At 39.1% G+C, this 19525-nt stretch overlaps 1 protein-coding gene across 3 annotated transcripts in view; it reads left to right on the forward strand.

Annotated features, from left to right (window-relative positions):
• clip1a (CAP-GLY domain containing linker protein 1a) overlaps nt 1-19525 on the forward strand; it is a 29061-nt gene that overhangs the window by 2752 nt on the left and 6784 nt on the right. Inside the window, exons 2-18 of one of the 3 annotated variants that reach the window (XM_071483014.1) lie at nt 1570-1859; nt 3813-4402; nt 4943-5067; nt 5180-5396; nt 5507-5704; nt 5844-5935; nt 6242-6302; nt 9497-9601; nt 10936-11844; nt 12050-12166; nt 12382-12439; nt 12567-12650; nt 12744-12900; nt 13143-13308; nt 13514-13729; nt 14908-17361; nt 18289-18426. In XM_071483014.1, the coding sequence (XP_071339115.1) occupies nt 1769-1859; nt 3813-4402; nt 4943-5067; nt 5180-5396; nt 5507-5704; nt 5844-5935; nt 6242-6302; nt 9497-9601; nt 10936-11844; nt 12050-12166; nt 12382-12439; nt 12567-12650; nt 12744-12900; nt 13143-13308; nt 13514-13729; nt 14908-17361; nt 18289-18426 (5778 nt within the window). In that variant the 5' untranslated portion in view covers nt 1570-1768. The remainder of the gene's footprint in view (nt 1-1569; nt 1860-3812; nt 4403-4942; nt 5068-5179; nt 5397-5506; nt 5705-5843; nt 5936-6241; nt 6303-9496; nt 9602-10935; nt 11845-12049; nt 12167-12381; nt 12440-12566; nt 12651-12743; nt 12901-13142; nt 13309-13513; nt 13730-14907; nt 17362-18288; nt 18427-19525) is intronic. The other 2 variants (XM_071483015.1, XM_071483016.1) reach the window with 2 other exon arrangements.

Raw genomic sequence — 19525 nt, forward strand, 5'->3', positions numbered from 1 at the left:
TGCTGCGGCCTCCTCTTGACCTGAGGGCACTAAGGTTTCATTGAAAGGCACAGCAGGGGAAAAGTGGAACACTGCATCTTCAAGGGTGTGTGAGTGTTTCCTCTGGGTTCTTTTAGTAAACCTACATAGTGTAGCTCTTAGGCTCTTTCTGGAATTAAAGGTATGTTTGTGTTATTCTGTTGAACACATTCTATATTAAATTTCTACCCTGTGTAAGGTCAAGTATTTTAGCTGAAAACATTTTCTTTACTTTCATATACTGCACTTACATGGTCTGTGGTAATGGGACTTACCTTACTGGCATGCAGTGTGTAACAGAAAATAATAATAATCATAATAACAACAACAACAATAATAATAATAATAATAACAATGATAATGATATTAATAGAACATGCATAATAATATAATAATTTCTATATCTGTCCAAAAGAAAAAAACAGAAATGTTTGGTAAAAAGTGTCACAAGTCACAAGTGACTCTTCAAGTCACATACTTATTACCACATGTGAGGTGCTATGTACCATGGCAGAAACAGGTTTGTACACATAGTCTGTCCAAGCCTTCATGATAGCTACATATGTACAGTTACTATGATAAATGTGGTGTAATGCTGTTGACAAAGCAACTCACCCTTGCTTTAGGTTGCTTGTGTTTAGTTAGCTGCTTTGACTTTGGTTGCAAAATTAAGCATCAGACTTGGTTTCATAGACTTGTTGTAAAGCTGTTCTACAGAGATCATTATGGTACAATGCAAACCTCCAATGTAAGAGGCCTGGAGGCTTTATATGTCAGATGGAGCTGAAACTCTTAGGTTTAGCAGTATTTTGTCATTTTTGAGGTTTTGGTCTTGTTTGGTTTAATTAATCAAGGCAATGGTTGTATGAAAAGCTATCATGATGCCGCGCACAGCCATACTGTCAACAACAGGGAGACCTTTTTTAAGTAGTAGCCATTCAGCCAGTCAGTTTTTGTGGTGAGGAAATCTGACAAACGGGATAATCTGCTGGTGGTGGTGGTCGTGTTTCTACGGTAATCCCATTTTAGAAAAAGCTGCCAACCAGACCTTCATGATTTCATGTGCCAGAATGATAGACTGAGTGAGACAAAGTGTTTATGGTACTGTGTGTATTATGGTCAAGGTCACAGATCATGAGCTATTCAGAAGTAAATGATGGCAGCAACATGGACTACGTATTGGGTGGCCTTTGACAGGGTATTTTTAGGTCTGTGACATGGTGTTTGCTGAGGAGCTTGTTGTCACAACAGAAACAAAATGCCTCCATTAACAGACGACCAAAAGCAAAGTCAATGAGCATGTCTGAAAAAGGCATATCTATGCTATTTATTAGTTTACTCAAAGTAAATTATTGCTGTTAGTGCCACCCCAAAATCAGAGTCAGGAGACGTAAACAAATAGAACATTTACCAAAAAGATTAATTAACTTGGTTAGATAATTAAATTCCTGATTACTTAGCCATCAATTGTACATTGAGAGCTTAGTAAAATATATTTGAGCAAGCCTGAACAAAGTCAAGTAATGTTTCTTTTTTTTCCTCTCCAAACAGGGTCCTTTTTGTGAGCACCACTTTTTCTCCCTCCTCCCTTTTCCTAGTTTTTATTTTTGTTAAACATTTTTTTTGTTTTTTGGTGCGAAGAGAACAACTTCGCCACAGCACTGCAACTACTTGTTTTGATGGTCTGGGGTCAGTCTGTACCCACTGACGGACACAAGCCTTGTAGGTCTAACAGATCACAGGAAGAAACATGAGCACCGCCAAGCCCAGTGGGATCAAAGTGCCCAGCAAGATAGCTAAGCCACCTGGGACAGGAGCCCCCAAGACCAACCCCAGCACAGGTAAGATTCTTCTTATTGTTTTATGAAAAATATATGCTCAATTTGAATTTGATGCCAGCATCACATTTCAAAAAAGTTGGCAGAGGCATTTTTGGCAGAGGCATTTTTACCACTGTGTTGCATATAAATGTTTGGGAACTGAGGAGATCAGTTGCTGGAGTTTAGAAAGTGAAATGTCCCGTTCTTGCCTGATATAGGATTTCAACTGCTCAACAGTTTGGGTCTCCTTTGTTGTGTTTGTTGTTTCATAATGCACTAAATGTTTTCAATGGATGACAGGTCTGGACTGCAGGCACACCAGTTTAGCATTCAGACTCCTCTACTATGGAGCCATACTGTTGCCATACATGCAGAATGTGGTTTGGTATTGTCTTGCTGAAATATGCAAGGCCTTCTCTGAAGAAGACATTGTCTGGATGGCAGCATATGTTGCTCCAAAACCTGTATATATCGTTCAGCAGTAATGGTGCCTTTCCAGATGTGCAAGCTACCATGGGCACTAATGCACCCCCATACCATCACGGATGCTGGCTTTTGAACTGTGTGCTGATAACAAGCTGGATGGTCCCTCTCCTCTGTAGCCCGGAGAACTGTGATTTCCCAAAAACAATTTGAAATTTTGATTTGTCAGACCACATGACAGTTTTCCATTTTGCCTCGGGCCATCTTAAATGAGCTCAGGCCCAGAGAAGTCAGCAATGTTCCTGGATCATGTTTAGATATTGTTTCTTCTTTGCATGGTAGAGTTTCAACCTGCATTTGTGCATAAAGAAACAAACTGTATTCAAAGATGATGGTTTTCCCGAGTGTTCCCGAGCCCATGCAGTGATTTCAACTATAGAATCGTGTCTGTTTTTAATGCAGTGCATTGCCTGAGGACTCGAAGATCACGTCCATCTAATGTTGGTTTTCAGCCTTGTCCCTTGCATACAGAGATTTCACTGGATCTTTTAAATGACATTATGAACCATAGATGCTGAAATTCCCAAATTCTTTGCAATTTTATGTTGGGGAACATTATTCTTCAGTTGTTGCACTATTTGCCCACGCAATTTTTCACAGAGACTCTGCCTCTCTGGGGGGTCTTTTAATACCCACTCACCTACTGACCTGACCTGATTCAAATTGATCATATATTTTTCATAAAACAAAAAAATCGCAGCATTTCGACATTTGATATGCTGTCTTTGTTCTATTTTCAGTTATATGGGTTTACATGATTGCAAATCATTGCATTCTGTTTGTATTTACATTTTACACAGTGTCCCAACTAATTTGGAAACGGGGTTGTATGGTAGTGTATGAAGCCTCATGTTTTGTCAAGCTGAATATGTAACTGCTAAGAGAAAAAAGACTAACAAGCCGAAAACCAAAACAAAGCTAATTGATATTCAGTATTGGATAATATCAAATTTCCCACCATATGTCATAATTTTCAAAATATTGGATTTTTTAAATGTATAATTATTATAAAATAGTTATGTATTATTAAAAAATGAAACATAAAATACAACAATAATGATATTACAACACCCCACGATGTTAGGGCTGGACTGTATCAAGATATCGCCAGAACCTAGGCCATTAGTATGTAAGACTCTTGCTTAAAGCAATTGTTTATATTTGTGCAACACAATGACAAAAAAATGACACCTTTATTGTATGATTAGATATATTCTAACTGATCAAGGCATCACAGCTTTTACAACAGTAACTTGCCAAAATTAATGATTTGTTCGTGAATAGGGTTAAAGCCAGCTTTTCAAACATTTAGCCTCACCACAGCAGTATTACTGTCAATATAGATGTGATGTTGACTTCCTTTTCAAGCTAGTAAGTGAATACATTTAATAAGAGAGATTAAACTTCAAAATGTCATGATGTTTCAATTCGAGTTAGGTACTGATGGATTTTGAAAAAACTCTGTTCTCTTTCTCTCTTCATATATTTCAGCTGGAGCTAAAGTGGTTGCGGCCGACAAATCAGCTGCAAGTGCCAGTGGGGGAGATGCCCAAAATTCTGAGGAGAGCTTCCAGATTGGGGAGCGGGTCTGGGTGAATGGGAATAAGCCGGGCTACATTCAGTTTTTGGGAGAGACACAGTTTGCTCCAGGACAGTGGGCTGGGATTGTTCTAGATGAGCCAATTGGGAAGAATGACGGGTCAGTGGCAGGGGTGCGCTACTTCCAGTGTGAAGCCCTGCGAGGTATATTTACCCGCCCATCAAAGTTGTCTCGAACAGAGGGGGAGGCTAATGGAACTCAGACAGCACCACCCTCCCGTGCTGCATCACCCACTCCTTCAGTTGGTAGCGTAGCCTCACATACTCCTGCCACAAAATCAACATTACCCTCAACTACCACAGCAGCTAAGAAGGCCTCCACCACCACAACAGCTACACCAGCTACACCAGCTACAGCAGCTACACCAGCTACCCCATCTTCCAACCTTGCACGAACGAACAGTGAATCTGTCTCCAACCTCTCAGAGACCGGATCAGTCAAGAAAGGGGAAAGGGAACTGAAGATGGGTGACCGTGTATTGGTAAAGCTTGTTGCGTTATTTAAAAGAAAAAAGAAAAATTTATCTCATGGATATTTCAGCTAAGTGACTGAAGTCTATCATTCAGCCTTTCTACCTTCACTTCATGTCACCAAACTTCCACTTCTGAGTCAATGGAAGTACTGTTGAATGCAGCCACTATCTGTGTGCAGTCCTGTAGATCTGCTTATATCCTTCCTTCCTATTTACAGATTCCCTTTTTTCTCCCTTTCCTGTGTAACAGATTTAAAGAGGAAGTGTCACTCATGCCTATTGAGCTGCAAAGGAAATGAGCTTACAACTAGTAAAATTTGATAAGATGTAAACTTTGCAGCTGTGCATTTTTAAATAATTGAAAGCATGTTCATTTCACTTGTTGACAGTTTGCCACATTCTTTCAAAGCTGGCACATGTTTGTTTCTGTTGCTTTGATGGAATTATCTCACTCAGGGTTTATTATCAGGCAAAGCTGATTAGTCTTTAGGCCTCCCTTATCTGTTGAGGGGATTAAATGACGGCTAATGTTTAGTATTTTCCTCTTAGGTTGGTGGTACAAAAGCAGGAGTGGTACGTTTCATTGGAGAAACAGATTTTGCCAAAGGCGAGTGGTGCGGTGTGGAATTGGATGAGCCCTTAGGAAAGAATGATGGGGCGGTGGCAGGCACGAGGTACAAAAGCCACTGGATCTGTAAATAACTGATAGAAAAGTTGTTGTACTTGTCATCCATATGTATAATATGACTTCCATTATCATGATTGTATTCAATTATCTGTCCCCAGATATTTTCAGTGCCAGCCCAAATATGGCTTATTTGCTCCAGTGCACAAAGTCACACGCATTGGTTTCCCTTCCACCACGCCAGCCAAAGCAAAAACAACAGTTCGGAAAGTAGTAGCCACACCATCAGGGCTGAAGAGAAGCCCTAGTGCCTCCTCCATCAGTACCATGAGCTCTGTGGCATCCTCTGTCAGCGCCAAGCCCAGCCGCACAGGCCTGGTGAGACAAGGACACACTCAGTAATAACAATATAAAGTTGTACTCATACACTTCGTTTATGCTTTGCTTATTCACCAGTCTGACCATGCTTCTCCTCTTTCTCTCCATAGCTAACAGAGACATCATCACGGTATAATCGAAAGATTTCAGGCACTACAGCCCTGCAGGAGGCACTGAAGGAGAAGCAACAACATATTGAGCAGTTAATGGCTGAGAGGGACATGGAGAGAGCTGAGGTTGCAAAGGCCACGAGCCATGCTGGAGAGATGGAGCAAGAAATTAGCCTGCTCAGGGAAGATCAAGAGCAGGTCAGGTCACCTAGTGGTTGATTAATATCAGTTTGCATGACCCTGCTGTTAATCCCAAATTACTTTTAGAATTAGGGATAATGTTTGTTGCCTTGCATTTATGTCTACAATTTTTTTTTGTCCAATCTTTTTGTTGAAGATGGAAGCTAAGATGGATCAGTTACGTGCCTTGGTAGAAGCTGCAGACAAAGACAAAGTGGAACTGCTGAATCAACTGGAGGAGGAGCGTAGGTAAGGATTCCCAGAGATATTACAGGTTAAAGGTAAACAGTCACCCATGACGATATGTCGGTATCTATTATGACCCCATAATACATACTGACATATCAGTATCTATATCTAACCCATATTTGTTAGGGTCTTTTTTAGTTTGTTGAGACAGAAAATGAGAAAATGACAGCTAAGATCATAATGCTGGTGTACTATTTTCAACTCATGAGGAAAGAGGTTTGCCTAATTTGGCTTTATCTTTCTCATAATCACTCAGTTTAGAGGCTGTTAACAAGCTTGAGTAACATTATGTTTTCTGTTAAATAGGAAGGTGGAGGACCTTCAATTCCGTGTCGAGGAAGCTTGCATTACCAAAGGAGACTTAGAGGTAAATGCACAACACAGATCAACACCATTGCCACTTACACATTTTATTGGATGTGTGTTTGAAAAACAAAACATTTATCACTGCAAAATATTTAATCAGACATTTCTAATAAAATACAAAGAAATATATATATTTTTTTTAAGTGGCAGGGTTACTAACTTAAAATTTGTCCCACTAATTTAAAATCTAAATTTTAATATTCAAAAAAGCAAATTCAAAAGCAGCAGGCACTCCAGTCACCCAGCATCCTGGTTCCATCTCAGGATTCCATTTCACATAAACCTTGTTCTTTATCCATGACATAAAGTGATCTGAATTTTTGTCTACATCCATCTGTCTTCTTGGGTGCAGGTCTAATGCATTTTAAGATTGCACAAGGTTATCTAGTATTGCTTGTCACAGAGCTACAGTCAAGTCCAGACAGAGCGTCATCTAGGATTACACTGGGGACACACTGGATGTGTGGTTTGTGCATGTGTATTTACACCAGCTGCGTGTTAGCTGTGTCGCTGCCTCTGCCAGCTCTCGCTGTCTACATGGAGTTTGCAGGGGACTTGAATGTTTGATTTCTCTTCATTTTTTATAATTTCTGATTTATTCTTGACAGAAAATGTAACTTTTAGTCAGTGCCACTGTCTCCATGTGCAGCTGCTAAAATGGTTAAAAAATATATTTATATTTTTTCATGTCTGTGTCATAGTCAGATTCAGCCTAAACATAGAAAACTATGGTGGAAGGTGTCAGTTTTGTGTAATATTGCTGGTATAATGTCAATATGACATCAACAAGTCTTTTCTTTTTTTTTGCTGCAAGACGTGTGTGTCTCACATGCATCTCACGCAGGCAGTGTGCTTGCTCTAATCTGTTAACATGGGCGCCGAAATGAAAAACAAGACGTTCCACAGCCGCCATGCACATGCGACATATCCAGTGTGTCAGAGCCCATAGATGAAGGGATAGAAGGGATTTTTAGGCTTCATGTGGTCAGTAAACCTATGTTGTTAAAAGACATAATAATACTGTTATACAAGCCCAGGAAAAGACTTAATATAGAGTGATAAATCATATGTTTGTCATAAATCATAAAATAAATCATAAGATAAATCATATGGGAACTCTTCACCAGAAAATGTTAAAAATGTTTGCCTGTTATAGAGAAATAAAGATTTTATTGTCCTATTGTTATCAAGGAACGTGGATGTTGCTTTCTCCTTCAGATAATATTTTACAGTAATTTAACACAGTAGGCTCTGATTACTCATTGTCTTTTTCTCATGTGAGTCGTGTTCTCATCCCAGGTTAGGATATACAGACTACTGGGGCCCAGTGGTATCTCTGTTCATATCTGATCAAAGGATTTGTTATTTATTCCACAGTGCTACACAAGAGACCATCTCAATTACCCTGAAGGCATCCGAGCTCAAAATAGATGTTTAAAATGAGGGCTACAGGGTTAGAATACCCCTTTATCTTCTTTTTTAAACATGTTTACTAACATTTTATTATTTACTCACAGCTGTGGATATATTAAAAACTTGCATGCAGCTTGAAACCAACAAAATATCCTCCAAACAGGCCAAACTCAGAATTGCTGTGTTGACTTCAAGTTGAAGGTGTACTAATGTTGTGCTATAACCCTCAATGCCTCCCTGTTCAGTGATGTGATGTTATTGCTTCTTCTTCCTTCTCGTCCTCGTCTTTCATGTTGGTCCAGTGCTCAGCATGGAACCACTGGAGATGCTCCCTTGTCATTCCACTACCCGGTCACAGAATTCAGTCTGGCCACCACAACAAAGGGGAATAACACTCATCTTAAGAATTCAAATGTAAATTTTATATAAAGATACATTTACCAAGCTAAATTAGACTTTATAACTTCTCCACTAACAATAGCCAGTGGGTGCATACAATGTCGAAGTGAACTTTTACAGTCAGGGTTCCCAGAAAATGAATTAAATGTACAGTGAGTCCCAAAATCTAATTGTTACGGTTCCATAAACACAGGTATATCAATTAGTTAGTTAGACATGACAGTTCATTTTTTCAGACTGTTTCCGCAGAAGACCTACTGTCACATAACATACACAGCACTTAAAAATGGTGCTATTCCCCTTTTCAAAATTTAGGTTAACATACACTGGGTAACATATGAGTAGAAGCACAAAATTGTACCAGGATATGCTTCATTAAGTTGCCATAAAACCCTTATTCATAGCACACAGTACCAAGAAGTCAAAAGGGAATCCTTTGTTTCTTGTGCCCTACATGCTTGTTACTGATTGATTTCTGTTCGGCTTGTCACAAATCCTGCACATGGTGGTCTAATAGCTGGTGGTTTTCTTATCAGTACTTACATTATACAGTGTGGGCAATGGCCTTATCACAAAAGAGAGAAAGCAGTGTGGATACTGATAATGCTGTAGGGTTTTGTATGAAATCAAGACATCAATCCTAAATAAGCTGAGTGTAATAAACAAGATATTTGGGTCAGGACAGCAAACAATGGGGATGTAGCTGGACATTACAATAAATCCAAAAATAATTGTCTTTGCCTTGACTTTATATTATTAAATTAATATGACAGTTATACAGAGCATTCGATATCTTCTGTGTGATATAATGCATTGACCTCATATTACAGAATTAACTAGTGAGGTCAGAAAACAACTTTCACTGCTTTCTCTCAATGACATGGTGATGTCATTTTTATGCAATCTACTTGCTGGCTTCACACACATTATCAAATTTTTTTTATGTATAATAACAATCAGCGTGCTTTGTTCACCAGGTGTCTATTTTGCATGATTACCTCTAAATTGCCTCCATCAACATACTCCATACATCCATAACACACACCCCCACCCCCACCCTCTTTTGCTGCCTGTTTTGTTCTTTCCATCACTCTTTCACAAAATTCCTTATGTGCAGCTCTTAATGGCACAACCTGAAAGTTCTGCATTGGGATTCTCCCCTTTTCCACTTATACACCGCTACTCATCTCCACCCAATACCCTTTCCCCACCCTCCCAAATACTCAAACACACACACACACACACACACACACACCATCACCATTATCATTGTCCAAACCCTTCTATTCTTTGTCTTGTCTCCTTCCCTCTCTGTCTGTGTTGGGCTGGCATGTGATGGTGGCACTGGTGTGTTCTCTTCCTCTCCCCCTTGTTTACTAACAGACGCAGACCAGACTGGAGCATGCCCACATTAAGGAACTTGAACAGAGCCTGCTCTTTGAAAAGACCAAAGCTGAGAAACTCCAAAGAGAGTTAGAAGACACTAGGGTAATGAATTCTGCTCTGCAGTGTGCTGCGTTGGAAAAGAGGGCCTGGGCCGGGGATAGTGGCCAAAACATTTGCAAGGGGTACAGAGAGATGCCAAACAGGAACTGGAGCTTTATATGGGCTTGTGGTGAATGAACCCCTCAAATGCATTTTTCCAGCTTCACATAAGAAAAATAGTACCCCTGGTTTGAAAGCCAAACAACAAACAAATTAAATCAAATAATAAACTAATACATATATGAGGTTTGTTTAAGTGCTTAAAATTATATATGCGAATTCTGCATTTCTGCACATTTAAATTGATGCATTCAAATTCTAATATACATTTCTGTTATAACTGTCAAACAAATAACCACATGCATCTTTCTGCTGTCTCAAGTGACTGCTTTTTTGTACTGTTTTCCAATAAGTTACTCGAACTGAACTCACTCTTGCTTTACTGGTATCACTGCTTAACCAGACAGACAAACCTCTCCCTTGTCCCCAGCTAATCAGTTATTATTGATTAGCTTGGTTATCCCATGTTCTACTTCCCTAGTCCTTCCCAGCATCCATGTGTCCTGCTTATTTGGTGTCCCTGCATTATGCTAGTCTAAAACCTTCACCTCCCAGACTATGCTCATTGTGGTCCCCTAGCGTATTATAGTCATGATAAGATTAAGTAAAAATATAATTCTTGTAGTGTCATGAGGATGAGGGCAATTTCTATAGGATCATTTAGGATTTTTTTTTTTTTTTATTTCTTTCATTTTTTTTTTTTTAGGAAAACATGTCTCAACCAAGCTGTTAAATATTATGTTGAAGCAGCTCAAAGAGATGCATTTTTATAAAAAAATAAAAATAAAAAAAAACAGATTTGGTACATAGGTGGATTAATATAAAAAATAATGAGACATGCCAATGCTCCCTGAGAGTTCTTTTATGGAGTTTTCTTTGTTCATAATCGTCCTCAATAATAGCATTAATTCAGTGATGAAGAGTTTTAGTTCAATGGATGGTGGAAAATGCCTTGCACAATGCTGTAGCTCCATTCATGCTTTGTTTTCACTTCCATTGTACCCTTTATAGCCACAAGAGGTCAGTATAACACCTTGTTTTTTTTGGGATCAGTGGTTTTATACCCTCCTCATTAAGCAAGCAAATTGAACAGCATGTTTCTCAGTGAGCATAGCATCACTGTTACCAAGAGCTTTGTTATTTCAATTTACCAATCTTTTTTTTTTTTCATTTGTGTAGTAAGAGTAAAGTATGATATAGGTCTATTAATACGCTTTTGATCTGTCAGTATGTCTGATTCTGACACATTTTTAAATACAAGATTTTTGCTTTTAAAGGTTGCTACTGTGTCGGAAAGATCCCGTATAATGGAGCTTGAGAAGGACCTTACACTGCGTAAAAGAGAGGTAGCTGACCTGCAGCTGCGTCTTGGGACCCAGGAAGGCTCGGCGGACTCTAACTCTACTCTTTCTCCCCTTCTGGAAGAGATAAATTCTCTTAGGGATCAGTTGACTTCCCAAGAAGCTAAGCAGCAAGAAGAGCTGGTGAAATACAAGGAGAAGCTAGAAGCTAAAGAAAAGACTCACAGTGAGGCAGTTGCCCAGCTTCAGGCTACATCTGTAAGGCTCTCTGGTGACAACGAGCAGTTGCAGATGCGCTTAAGTCAAGCTGAGAAGGAGAAAGCTGACCTTACTGAACTGTGGCATTCCAAGCTGGAGTCTGCCATTGCTTCTCACCAGCAAGCAATGGAGGAGCTAAAGGTGTCCTTCAGTAAAGGCGCTGGTGCGCAGACAGAAGAGCTTGTCGAGACCAAAAGTGCACTAGAGAGGCTGAAAGTGGAGCATAAGTTGGCTCTAGAGGAGGCCAGAGCCAAACGTGAAGCTGACACCACAGCTTGGACTCAGGAGATGCAGGCACTGAAGGCACAGCTGTTGTCTTTGACTGAAGAAAAGGAGCGGTTGGAGGATTCACTGCGGTCCAGTGTTGAAAAAACAGAGGAGCAGCACCTTGTGGAGATGGAAGATGTTCTTGGAAAGCTTCATACTGCTGAACTTAGGGTAAAAGAGCTAGAGGAGAAAGAAGCAATGTTGGCACAACAGGCTCAAGACAAGGACAGAGAAACCAAAGAGCAGATGGCAGAGATGGTGGCTCTCCGCAGCCAAGTAGCACAAAGTAACCAGGAGGTTGTGACCTTGAAGAGTCAGTTAGAGGAGGTTCAGAACCAAGAAAACAATCAGGGTGCCAAGGTGGGTTTTTTATTCACCTCCTTATCATTTTAGTGGTATTTGTATTTGTATGTGTCTTTCTCATGTTTAAGCGAAGTGGTGTCCTTACTGCTTGTCAAGTTAGTATGGTATATTTAGACAATGATCTTTAGTCATTGTTATATTAATGTTTTGTTTTAATGCACAGATTTCTTTGCTGTTTCTCTTTACTTGACATGTGTTATAGGTTAGTGAATTGAGCTCTCAGTTGGCGGGCCAAAAGAAAGAAGTCCTTTCTTTACAGCAGACCCTTACTACTGTAAAGCAGGAGAAGGATACCCTGGAACAGGAAGTTGGAGGCTTGGTGAGGCCTTTAGCTTGATTCTGGATGTGGATACAGTGTTTCTTTTTCTTTAAGTCACTGGTCTATTTCATGTTAAGTGCTCTCTGATGAACAAACTATGTGATTGTGACACTGTTTCTAAAGTATCTTTATCATGTCTTTGCCATATTCCTACTGAAATGTCTTGTTACTTATAGGCTGATAAGTATCAATTAGCAAATTATTGTTCCCCACAGAAACAAGACTTGGCTGAAAGCACAGAGGAGCAGACTAAATCAGCAAAAACTATGCAAGGTAAATTATATAAACAATTGTTATTTGTTCGGATAATCAAATGTTTTCCTCCTACCTTTTCTCATCATCTGCTACTATTTGGCCAGTTTACAACAGCTTTTCAAATCTAAAACATAACATTTTGCAGAAATACTTGAGAAGCTCAGCAAGAAGGAAGAGCAGTACACATCCCTGTCCACAGAGTCAGAGTCTCTAAGAAGTCAACTTGCCGGTGAGACGATTCAAACTACATTCCTTTGTGTGTTATTGCTTCAGTATGTTTTTAGAACGTATAGACCATATGAACAAACTTGTCTTTAATCAGGGCTTGAGAGGAAGCTGAAGACTGCAGATGAAAAGCTTGAGCAGCTTTCAAAGGACAAAAACAAGCTGGAAAATGATATTTCAGACATGATGAAGGCATCTGGTGATAGTTCAGTACAGCTGACCAAAATGAATGAAGACCTTATACAGAAAGAAAGGTACCACATTTCATTATTCCCTGCTCTTACTTAATTACTCCACTTAAAACAAATGTCAGTCCTGTCAGAATTGGATACGTACCTTACATTGACACTCTTGTTTTTAATCAATATGCAAATCTCTAGCTTTTGTTTTATTCCATACTTGAGGATTTATTTAAGTCAATTTATTTTTCAGTCATCTAACCTATGACCTTTAGATCACATTTTTTTTCTCTGTCTCTTCTTTTGTCGTTGCTTAGGAGGCTTGAGGAGTTACAGAGTCAAATTGCAGAGGAGAAGGAGAAGGTGGCACACGTAAATGAACAACTCCAGCAGGAACAGTCCCGCAAAGAGCAGGAACTGAAAGAGAGCAGAGATGAACATCAATCTCAAATAAAAACCCTTGAGGAAAAAATTGCTACCTTGGTTAGTATTATAGGGCACTCACTAAATATATATGTTGTAAATGTTCAAAACTTCAAAATTTAGTTTTATAGACCTTAACATTTGAAATACTTGTTTTGAAACAGCCAATGACTGAAGTGCACACTCAAGTGAAACAAGTGGGGGATTTTAGTAGAGAAATGCTGTAATGTGATTAGTTGTGGCCTTTCTCATTTCCTGTTTTTAGGAGAAGGCTGTTAAACAGGGTGAGACCCTGGTTAAGGAGCTGAAGGCCAATCAAGAGAAATCCCTGTCTCTGGCATCAGAGCTCCATGTGAAGGAACTTGAGGTGCTGCAGAGTCAGGTTGAGAAGTTAAACCAGGAGCTCTCTTCCTCCAAGGACAAAACCCAGGAGCTGGAGAAGTTGGTATCTGAGCTACAGCCATATAAGCAACAGGCTCAGGTAAAAACAAACCCTCATAGGCACAGACACATAAATGTGATTTCAGTTTTCTGAAAAGTCTGATGTAAAAATTATGCTTCATGTATTTTACTAATGTTTGATCATTGAAATCATCAAGAAGAATATCACCTATCCTATTTGTAGATGAAAATTTATTTTTTTAAAGGACCTATATGTAAGGTTTTGCTATTACTATACAGCCAACCTTAGCATTATTAGCTGTTTACTAGTCTAGAAGAAACATGGTGAATTCAGCATCAAACTTCATTCCTTTACTCGCCAAGAGCTGTATGGAGCGGTGGAAAATAACACCAATGTTAATTCTTGTTTTGCTTCTATTTATCACTGCTTTTCTTCTACTGAAGATTGCATGTTAACCAGCTAGCTCCAGTCCAGCCAGCTTATCTTGTGACATTCCAATAGCGAGTCACTGTAACATTCAGTCTGCCCTGAAGAAATAGTGCTGCTCAGATGGCGTGTTATATTGTATTGTTATAAATTGTATTGTAAATGCAATGATGCCTGAAGCTTACATATGCCAAGAAAACTTGCATATAGCCTCTTCAAACATCGTGCAGAAGTTAACACTTGTTTTTGTTCATTTGACATCAGTGATTAATGTGTCTCATCAACAACATTTTCACTCTTACCGTCATACAGATTATTTGTGATAACTTGCTCATTCCTCCCATTATTAGCCTGATTATTGTATTTAAGTAGAACAATCTCACTTTCTAACAAAAAGTTAGTGCAAGTAGTAGTAAGTTAGTAAAATTTGTACATAATGAAAGGCATGTATAAATTATATATATATATATATATATATATATATATATACATATACAATAATACACATAGAAAATATGTTTGTCATACAGTCTGGCACTACTCTTTGTTTATATGTCAGTAAAATTCATTGGCATCAGTGTAACTGATATATTTATTTAAAGTAAGTAAGGGTTGAAGTGAAAATGTTTCACTTTTTTATTCTTATTTTTAATGATTGTGGTGTTAGCTGTGGTGCGATCTTTTACCATTTTTGATGCTTCTGCAGCTTAACCTTTCCAAATACATATCACTTATGTCCATATCTGCTTGGTTGTTTTTGGATTCATCTTACTTTTCCCTGCATATATATTCCCCTACGTTTTTTTTTCCTTTCATCTTTATTTTCCCAGTGTCTTTCCGCTGAGCTTGACTCCTACAAGCATGACGTTGAACAATTGTCCAAAAAACTGGAAAAGCAGAGTCTAGAGCTGGAAAACGTGTGTAAGGAAAGTGAGGATGTTAAGGCTGAGAAAGGCAAACTGGAGAAACAGCTTTCAGTTGTCCAGACTAAGCTCTCTGCTCTTGAGATTAGTCACCAGGAGCTTTCAGTCCAGAATGAAGAATTGCTAATATCCAGAGATAAGCTTTCAAAACATCAAGAGGAATTACTCATCAACGACAAGCGATCAAATGAAGAAAGGATTTCACTGAACACAGAATTGGAGAAGCTCAAAGATCTTCTTCAGGAAGTGCAGACTGAAAACAAGAATCTGAAGCATGCTGAAGGTGAACACCAGACCCAAATCAAAGAGCTTCAAAAACAACATGCAGAGAAGAATGACTTGCTCATAAAGCATCAGCAGGACATCCAGCAAATTCAGGCTGAAAGGAAGCAACTACTTCAGGATTATGAAAATGTCTGCAAAGAGAGGAACCATCTTGAAGAGGACCTCAATGAAAGCAGGTCGAAGCTCGCATGTGAGAAGGACAATCTAATTTTAGAGAGAGATGCTGCTAGAAATGCCAAAAAATCTCTTGATGCTAAGAATACTGAATTGCAGGAAAAACTTAAATCTTTAAACTTAGAAAAAGAAGATCTCACCATGAAGTATACCCAGCTGCAGGTAGTCACAGAGACATTGACAAAAGAGAAGGTGGAGATGTCCTCTGAAATCAGTTCCTCTGTGTTGGATAAAAAAAGCCTTGAGACAATGAAGGAGGAGCTCCAGAATAAGCTCACTGTTACAAAGAAAGACTTGGAGAGCTCTGTCCGTGAATGTGAAGAACTTAAAGCCTCGAAAATGAGCCTGGCCCAGATGCTGGAAGAATTCAAGAAAAGCAGTCAGGTGACTGATTCCGAAAGACTTCACCTCCTGCAGGAGAAAGAAGACCTACTTGTGGTTCAAAGAAAAGTCTTAAACGAGAAGGAAGAGCTCCTCAAAGAGATAGAGGATTTAAAGGAGAAGCTACAAATCTCAACAGAACAACTGTCTCAGTCCAACGAAAAATTTAAAGAGGTATTATCATCTTTTGAGCAAGAAAGGCAAGCATTTCGCCTTCAGAATTCTGAAACTGAGATGGCTATACATGTCATTCGAAAGGAAAAGATGAGTCTGGATTCAGCATTAGAGCAGCAGAAAATGGATTATGAGCGTTTGGCAGGAGAGAAGGGAGAGTTAGAGGAGAAGCACACAAAAGCCATATCTGAGAAAAATCTTCTCTCTCTTGAGCACGATAAGCTAATTAGTGATATTCGGACAACTAAGGACCAGTTGGACAGTTACTCCAGAGCCAATGCTGACCTTATTCAAGAGAAGTCTCACTTAACAACAATGCTGGAGGAAAACGAACAGCAAAAAAACAAACTTGAAGCAGAAGTGACCTCTTTGAAACGAGAAAAGACTGACCTACAAAATGAACTGCAAAAACATAACTCTGATATTGAAATTCTTGAAAAGGGCAAAACTAAACTTGTCCAAGAGCATACTAAACTAAAAATGGATTTTGAGAAGGCTAATTTAGAACTTGTTCAGCAGGTGGATAACCTTACAAAAGACTGTCAGCATCTGCAGTCATTGCAAACTGAAGCGGACAAAAAAGTGCAGTCCTTCCAGAAAGAGAACCAGGGGCTGCTCCAGGAGATTCAGAAGTTAAAAAGTCAGACTGAATCAATGTCAGATGCCAAACACCTTCTTGAGACTCAACTAGAGGCTGAATCCATTGAACAGAAGAAAGCAATATCTGACAAGGATGCTCTGTCCAAACAAATTGCTGAGCTGCAGAAAGCATTGTCCAAAGTTACACAAGAGAACAAAGAGCTTTCCTCTAACCTTAAGAATGCTAATGAGCAAAACAAGTCTTTTATAATGGATATGGAGGTTTTGAAAACACACCTGGAGCAGCAAGAGCAAGAGACCAGTCAGCTGAGAGAAGATAAAGAACAGCTATTATCTAAGCGTGAGGAGATGGGCAAACAGATAACCTTCTTGACCACAGAGAAAGAGGACCTTTTAGCTGTACAGTGTAAATTGGAGCAAGATGTTTCTTCCCTCCATGAAAGCCAAGAAAATTGGCTTGTGGAACGGTCAAGGCTCCGGGAAGAGTTGGAAAAGTTGCAGGCTAGCCAGAAACAACTAGTGGTTGATTTCAAGGCCTTACAAACTGTCAAAGAACGTTTGGAAAAGCAATACAAGAATGCTGTTGCAGAAGTATCGGCTTCTGCTGTTGTAAAAGAAGAGAATTCCTCCAGCATCTCAAACCTAACAGCTCAGAAGAATGCTCTGCAGGTGGAGAGAGATGAAGCCACCCAGCAAGTCAAGCAGCTCGAGTCCCAACTAAAAAATGCCATTTCTAAGCAGCTTGAGGTATTCCTCCTCCAGTAGTAATCACTAACACACACAGCTTAGAGTGGCTGGGGCTATGCACCTTCTCACTGCATGCATGCTGGTTTGTCTCCCTTTCCTCTATCTTTTCATTTTTGTGTCTAACTTTCCATCTTCCATTTACTAACCGCTATTTATTACCCCTAGCTCCCAGCCTTTCCCTGTGGGCTTATAACGTGATCTATAATGTTAGGTGACATTCTTCTAGAGTACATGATTATGTAGGTCTAAGGTGATTACACTCACCATCTCATGATGTTTCATATTTCATATAATTGTATAATTGATGTTAATACATCATAATGTTGATGCACAAAAAGGTAGATGTGGGGATTTCTCATCATGTTGCTGTGAATTATTATTATTATTATTATTTTTTTTTTTTAAATAGAAATTATAGCTCCAATAATCTTTACAATGTCATTCATATGTTACTATAAAGCAGCTTTTTGGCTTTGGATGAAGATAATTTTTTTTCTACTATACAATCATTTATCTTTTACTTATTTTTTATTTTTTTATCACTGACTTACACAAGTTAATGGATGGTCAGGATCCGTTCTGAGGCCACAGGTTGTAGAGTATTTAGAGTATATACTAATTATTTTCCTCAGTGTAATATATATATGTTGTTAATTCTCAGCCTTCTGGTTCTGGTTAATCTTGACAAATTCCAATGAATGGAGATTTGGATAACGGATTCTAAATCTGTTATTAAGATAGCTAATTTAATAAGCATGTAGTTAATTTATCAAATAATACTAAAATGAGATATTGGTTGAAGTCAAACGATGCATAATGAATAGTTTTATCAAATGACCTGCAATTTTCTTAGTTCGGTTGGTTGAGATAATTGGCTTATTTTGAAACTGTTGTTCTTATGAAATATCCTGCTCGTGCACTGTTTAGGCCATAGAAGCGTCAGGCAAAACTGCTGAGGCTATCGAACAGCTGACAAAAGAGAAAGCCAGTTTGATTCAGGAGAAGAACGAAGCCCAATCTTTGTTAGAAGAGCTCCAGAACTCCAAGCGGGAGATAGAGACCCAGGTAAGAGATTGGTATTTTCAGGGAAATTTCTAATGTAAGCTTCTAGTGGTGAAGTGGCCCTTCTTATTAAGCACTACTGTATATGTAAGTTCAGGGGTGCCATTAACATGTGTCTTCAGTGATCTGATCACAAGTGGACAGCTCCAAATGCATCAGTTCACACTTGGCTTTATACATCTTTATACATCAGTGTCTTGAGTGACTACGTGTGATCGGATCTCAGGCTATGTCCACACTACGTTTTCATTTTAAAGCGCATCTCTTTTGCTATGTTTTTACCTCTAGTTCATCTTACTCCAGAGTTTTCGGGTCCTGAAAACGGAGCGTTTTGGAAACACTGAAGGCCCAGTTTTAGTTTGAAACCTTCAGGGTTATGTTGTGGTCTAGACAGGCAAAAAAGGAGACCTTTGGAATGACATAGACACACGGGGTCACTCCCTGATTGGGTCTTATCAACCTCAACTACTCATAGTGAAAGCAACAAGAGTAATGAATTACAAGTGTTATTGACCGTGTTGTCTTTGCTAGCAGCCGTTTCTCAGTTATATTCTACATGTTAATGCTACAACTGTCTTTGCTCTCCTCATTCGTAGTATTTTCTGCCACTAATCAGCTGGTTACAACTGAGAGTAGACAAGCTGCTCCATGTTTACACTGGGCGGCTTGTGCATGCCCAGTGTACATGAATGATCATGTATATATGCATTTTCAGGTATGTTAGTATGGACGCAGATAGTTTGTGATACGGACCTAAAATGGTCGTCTCTACAGAGATTATTTTCGTTTTAAAACAAAACATAGTAGTGTGGATGTAGCCTCACTTCCTTGCATTATAAACACATAAACTAATGTGAGCTTATCAAAGTGCTGTGCACAGCTCTACTGTGAAATAAGGTTTTAGCCATTTGAAATGAAATATTTTTGGTTCATCATAAAACTGTGTTGGGACAGATTAGACTGTGGCAAAATATGTCAGTAGAGTAGACAGGCCTTCAATGTGGTCCAGGATGCATTTGCGTTCACTCTGCTAAAAGAATTTGGCCTCAAGTGGCCCTGACCACCTCCGAATGTGGTCTAAGTGATAGATCTCAAATGCGTA

The sequence above is a fragment of the Trachinotus anak genome, unplaced genomic scaffold (genome assembly GCF_046630095.1).
Source record: "Trachinotus anak isolate AG129_WGS33_773 ecotype Australia unplaced genomic scaffold, CSIRO_AGI_Tana_v1 ptg000008l, whole genome shotgun sequence".
NCBI lineage: Eukaryota > Metazoa > Chordata > Actinopteri > Carangiformes > Carangidae > Trachinotus > Trachinotus anak.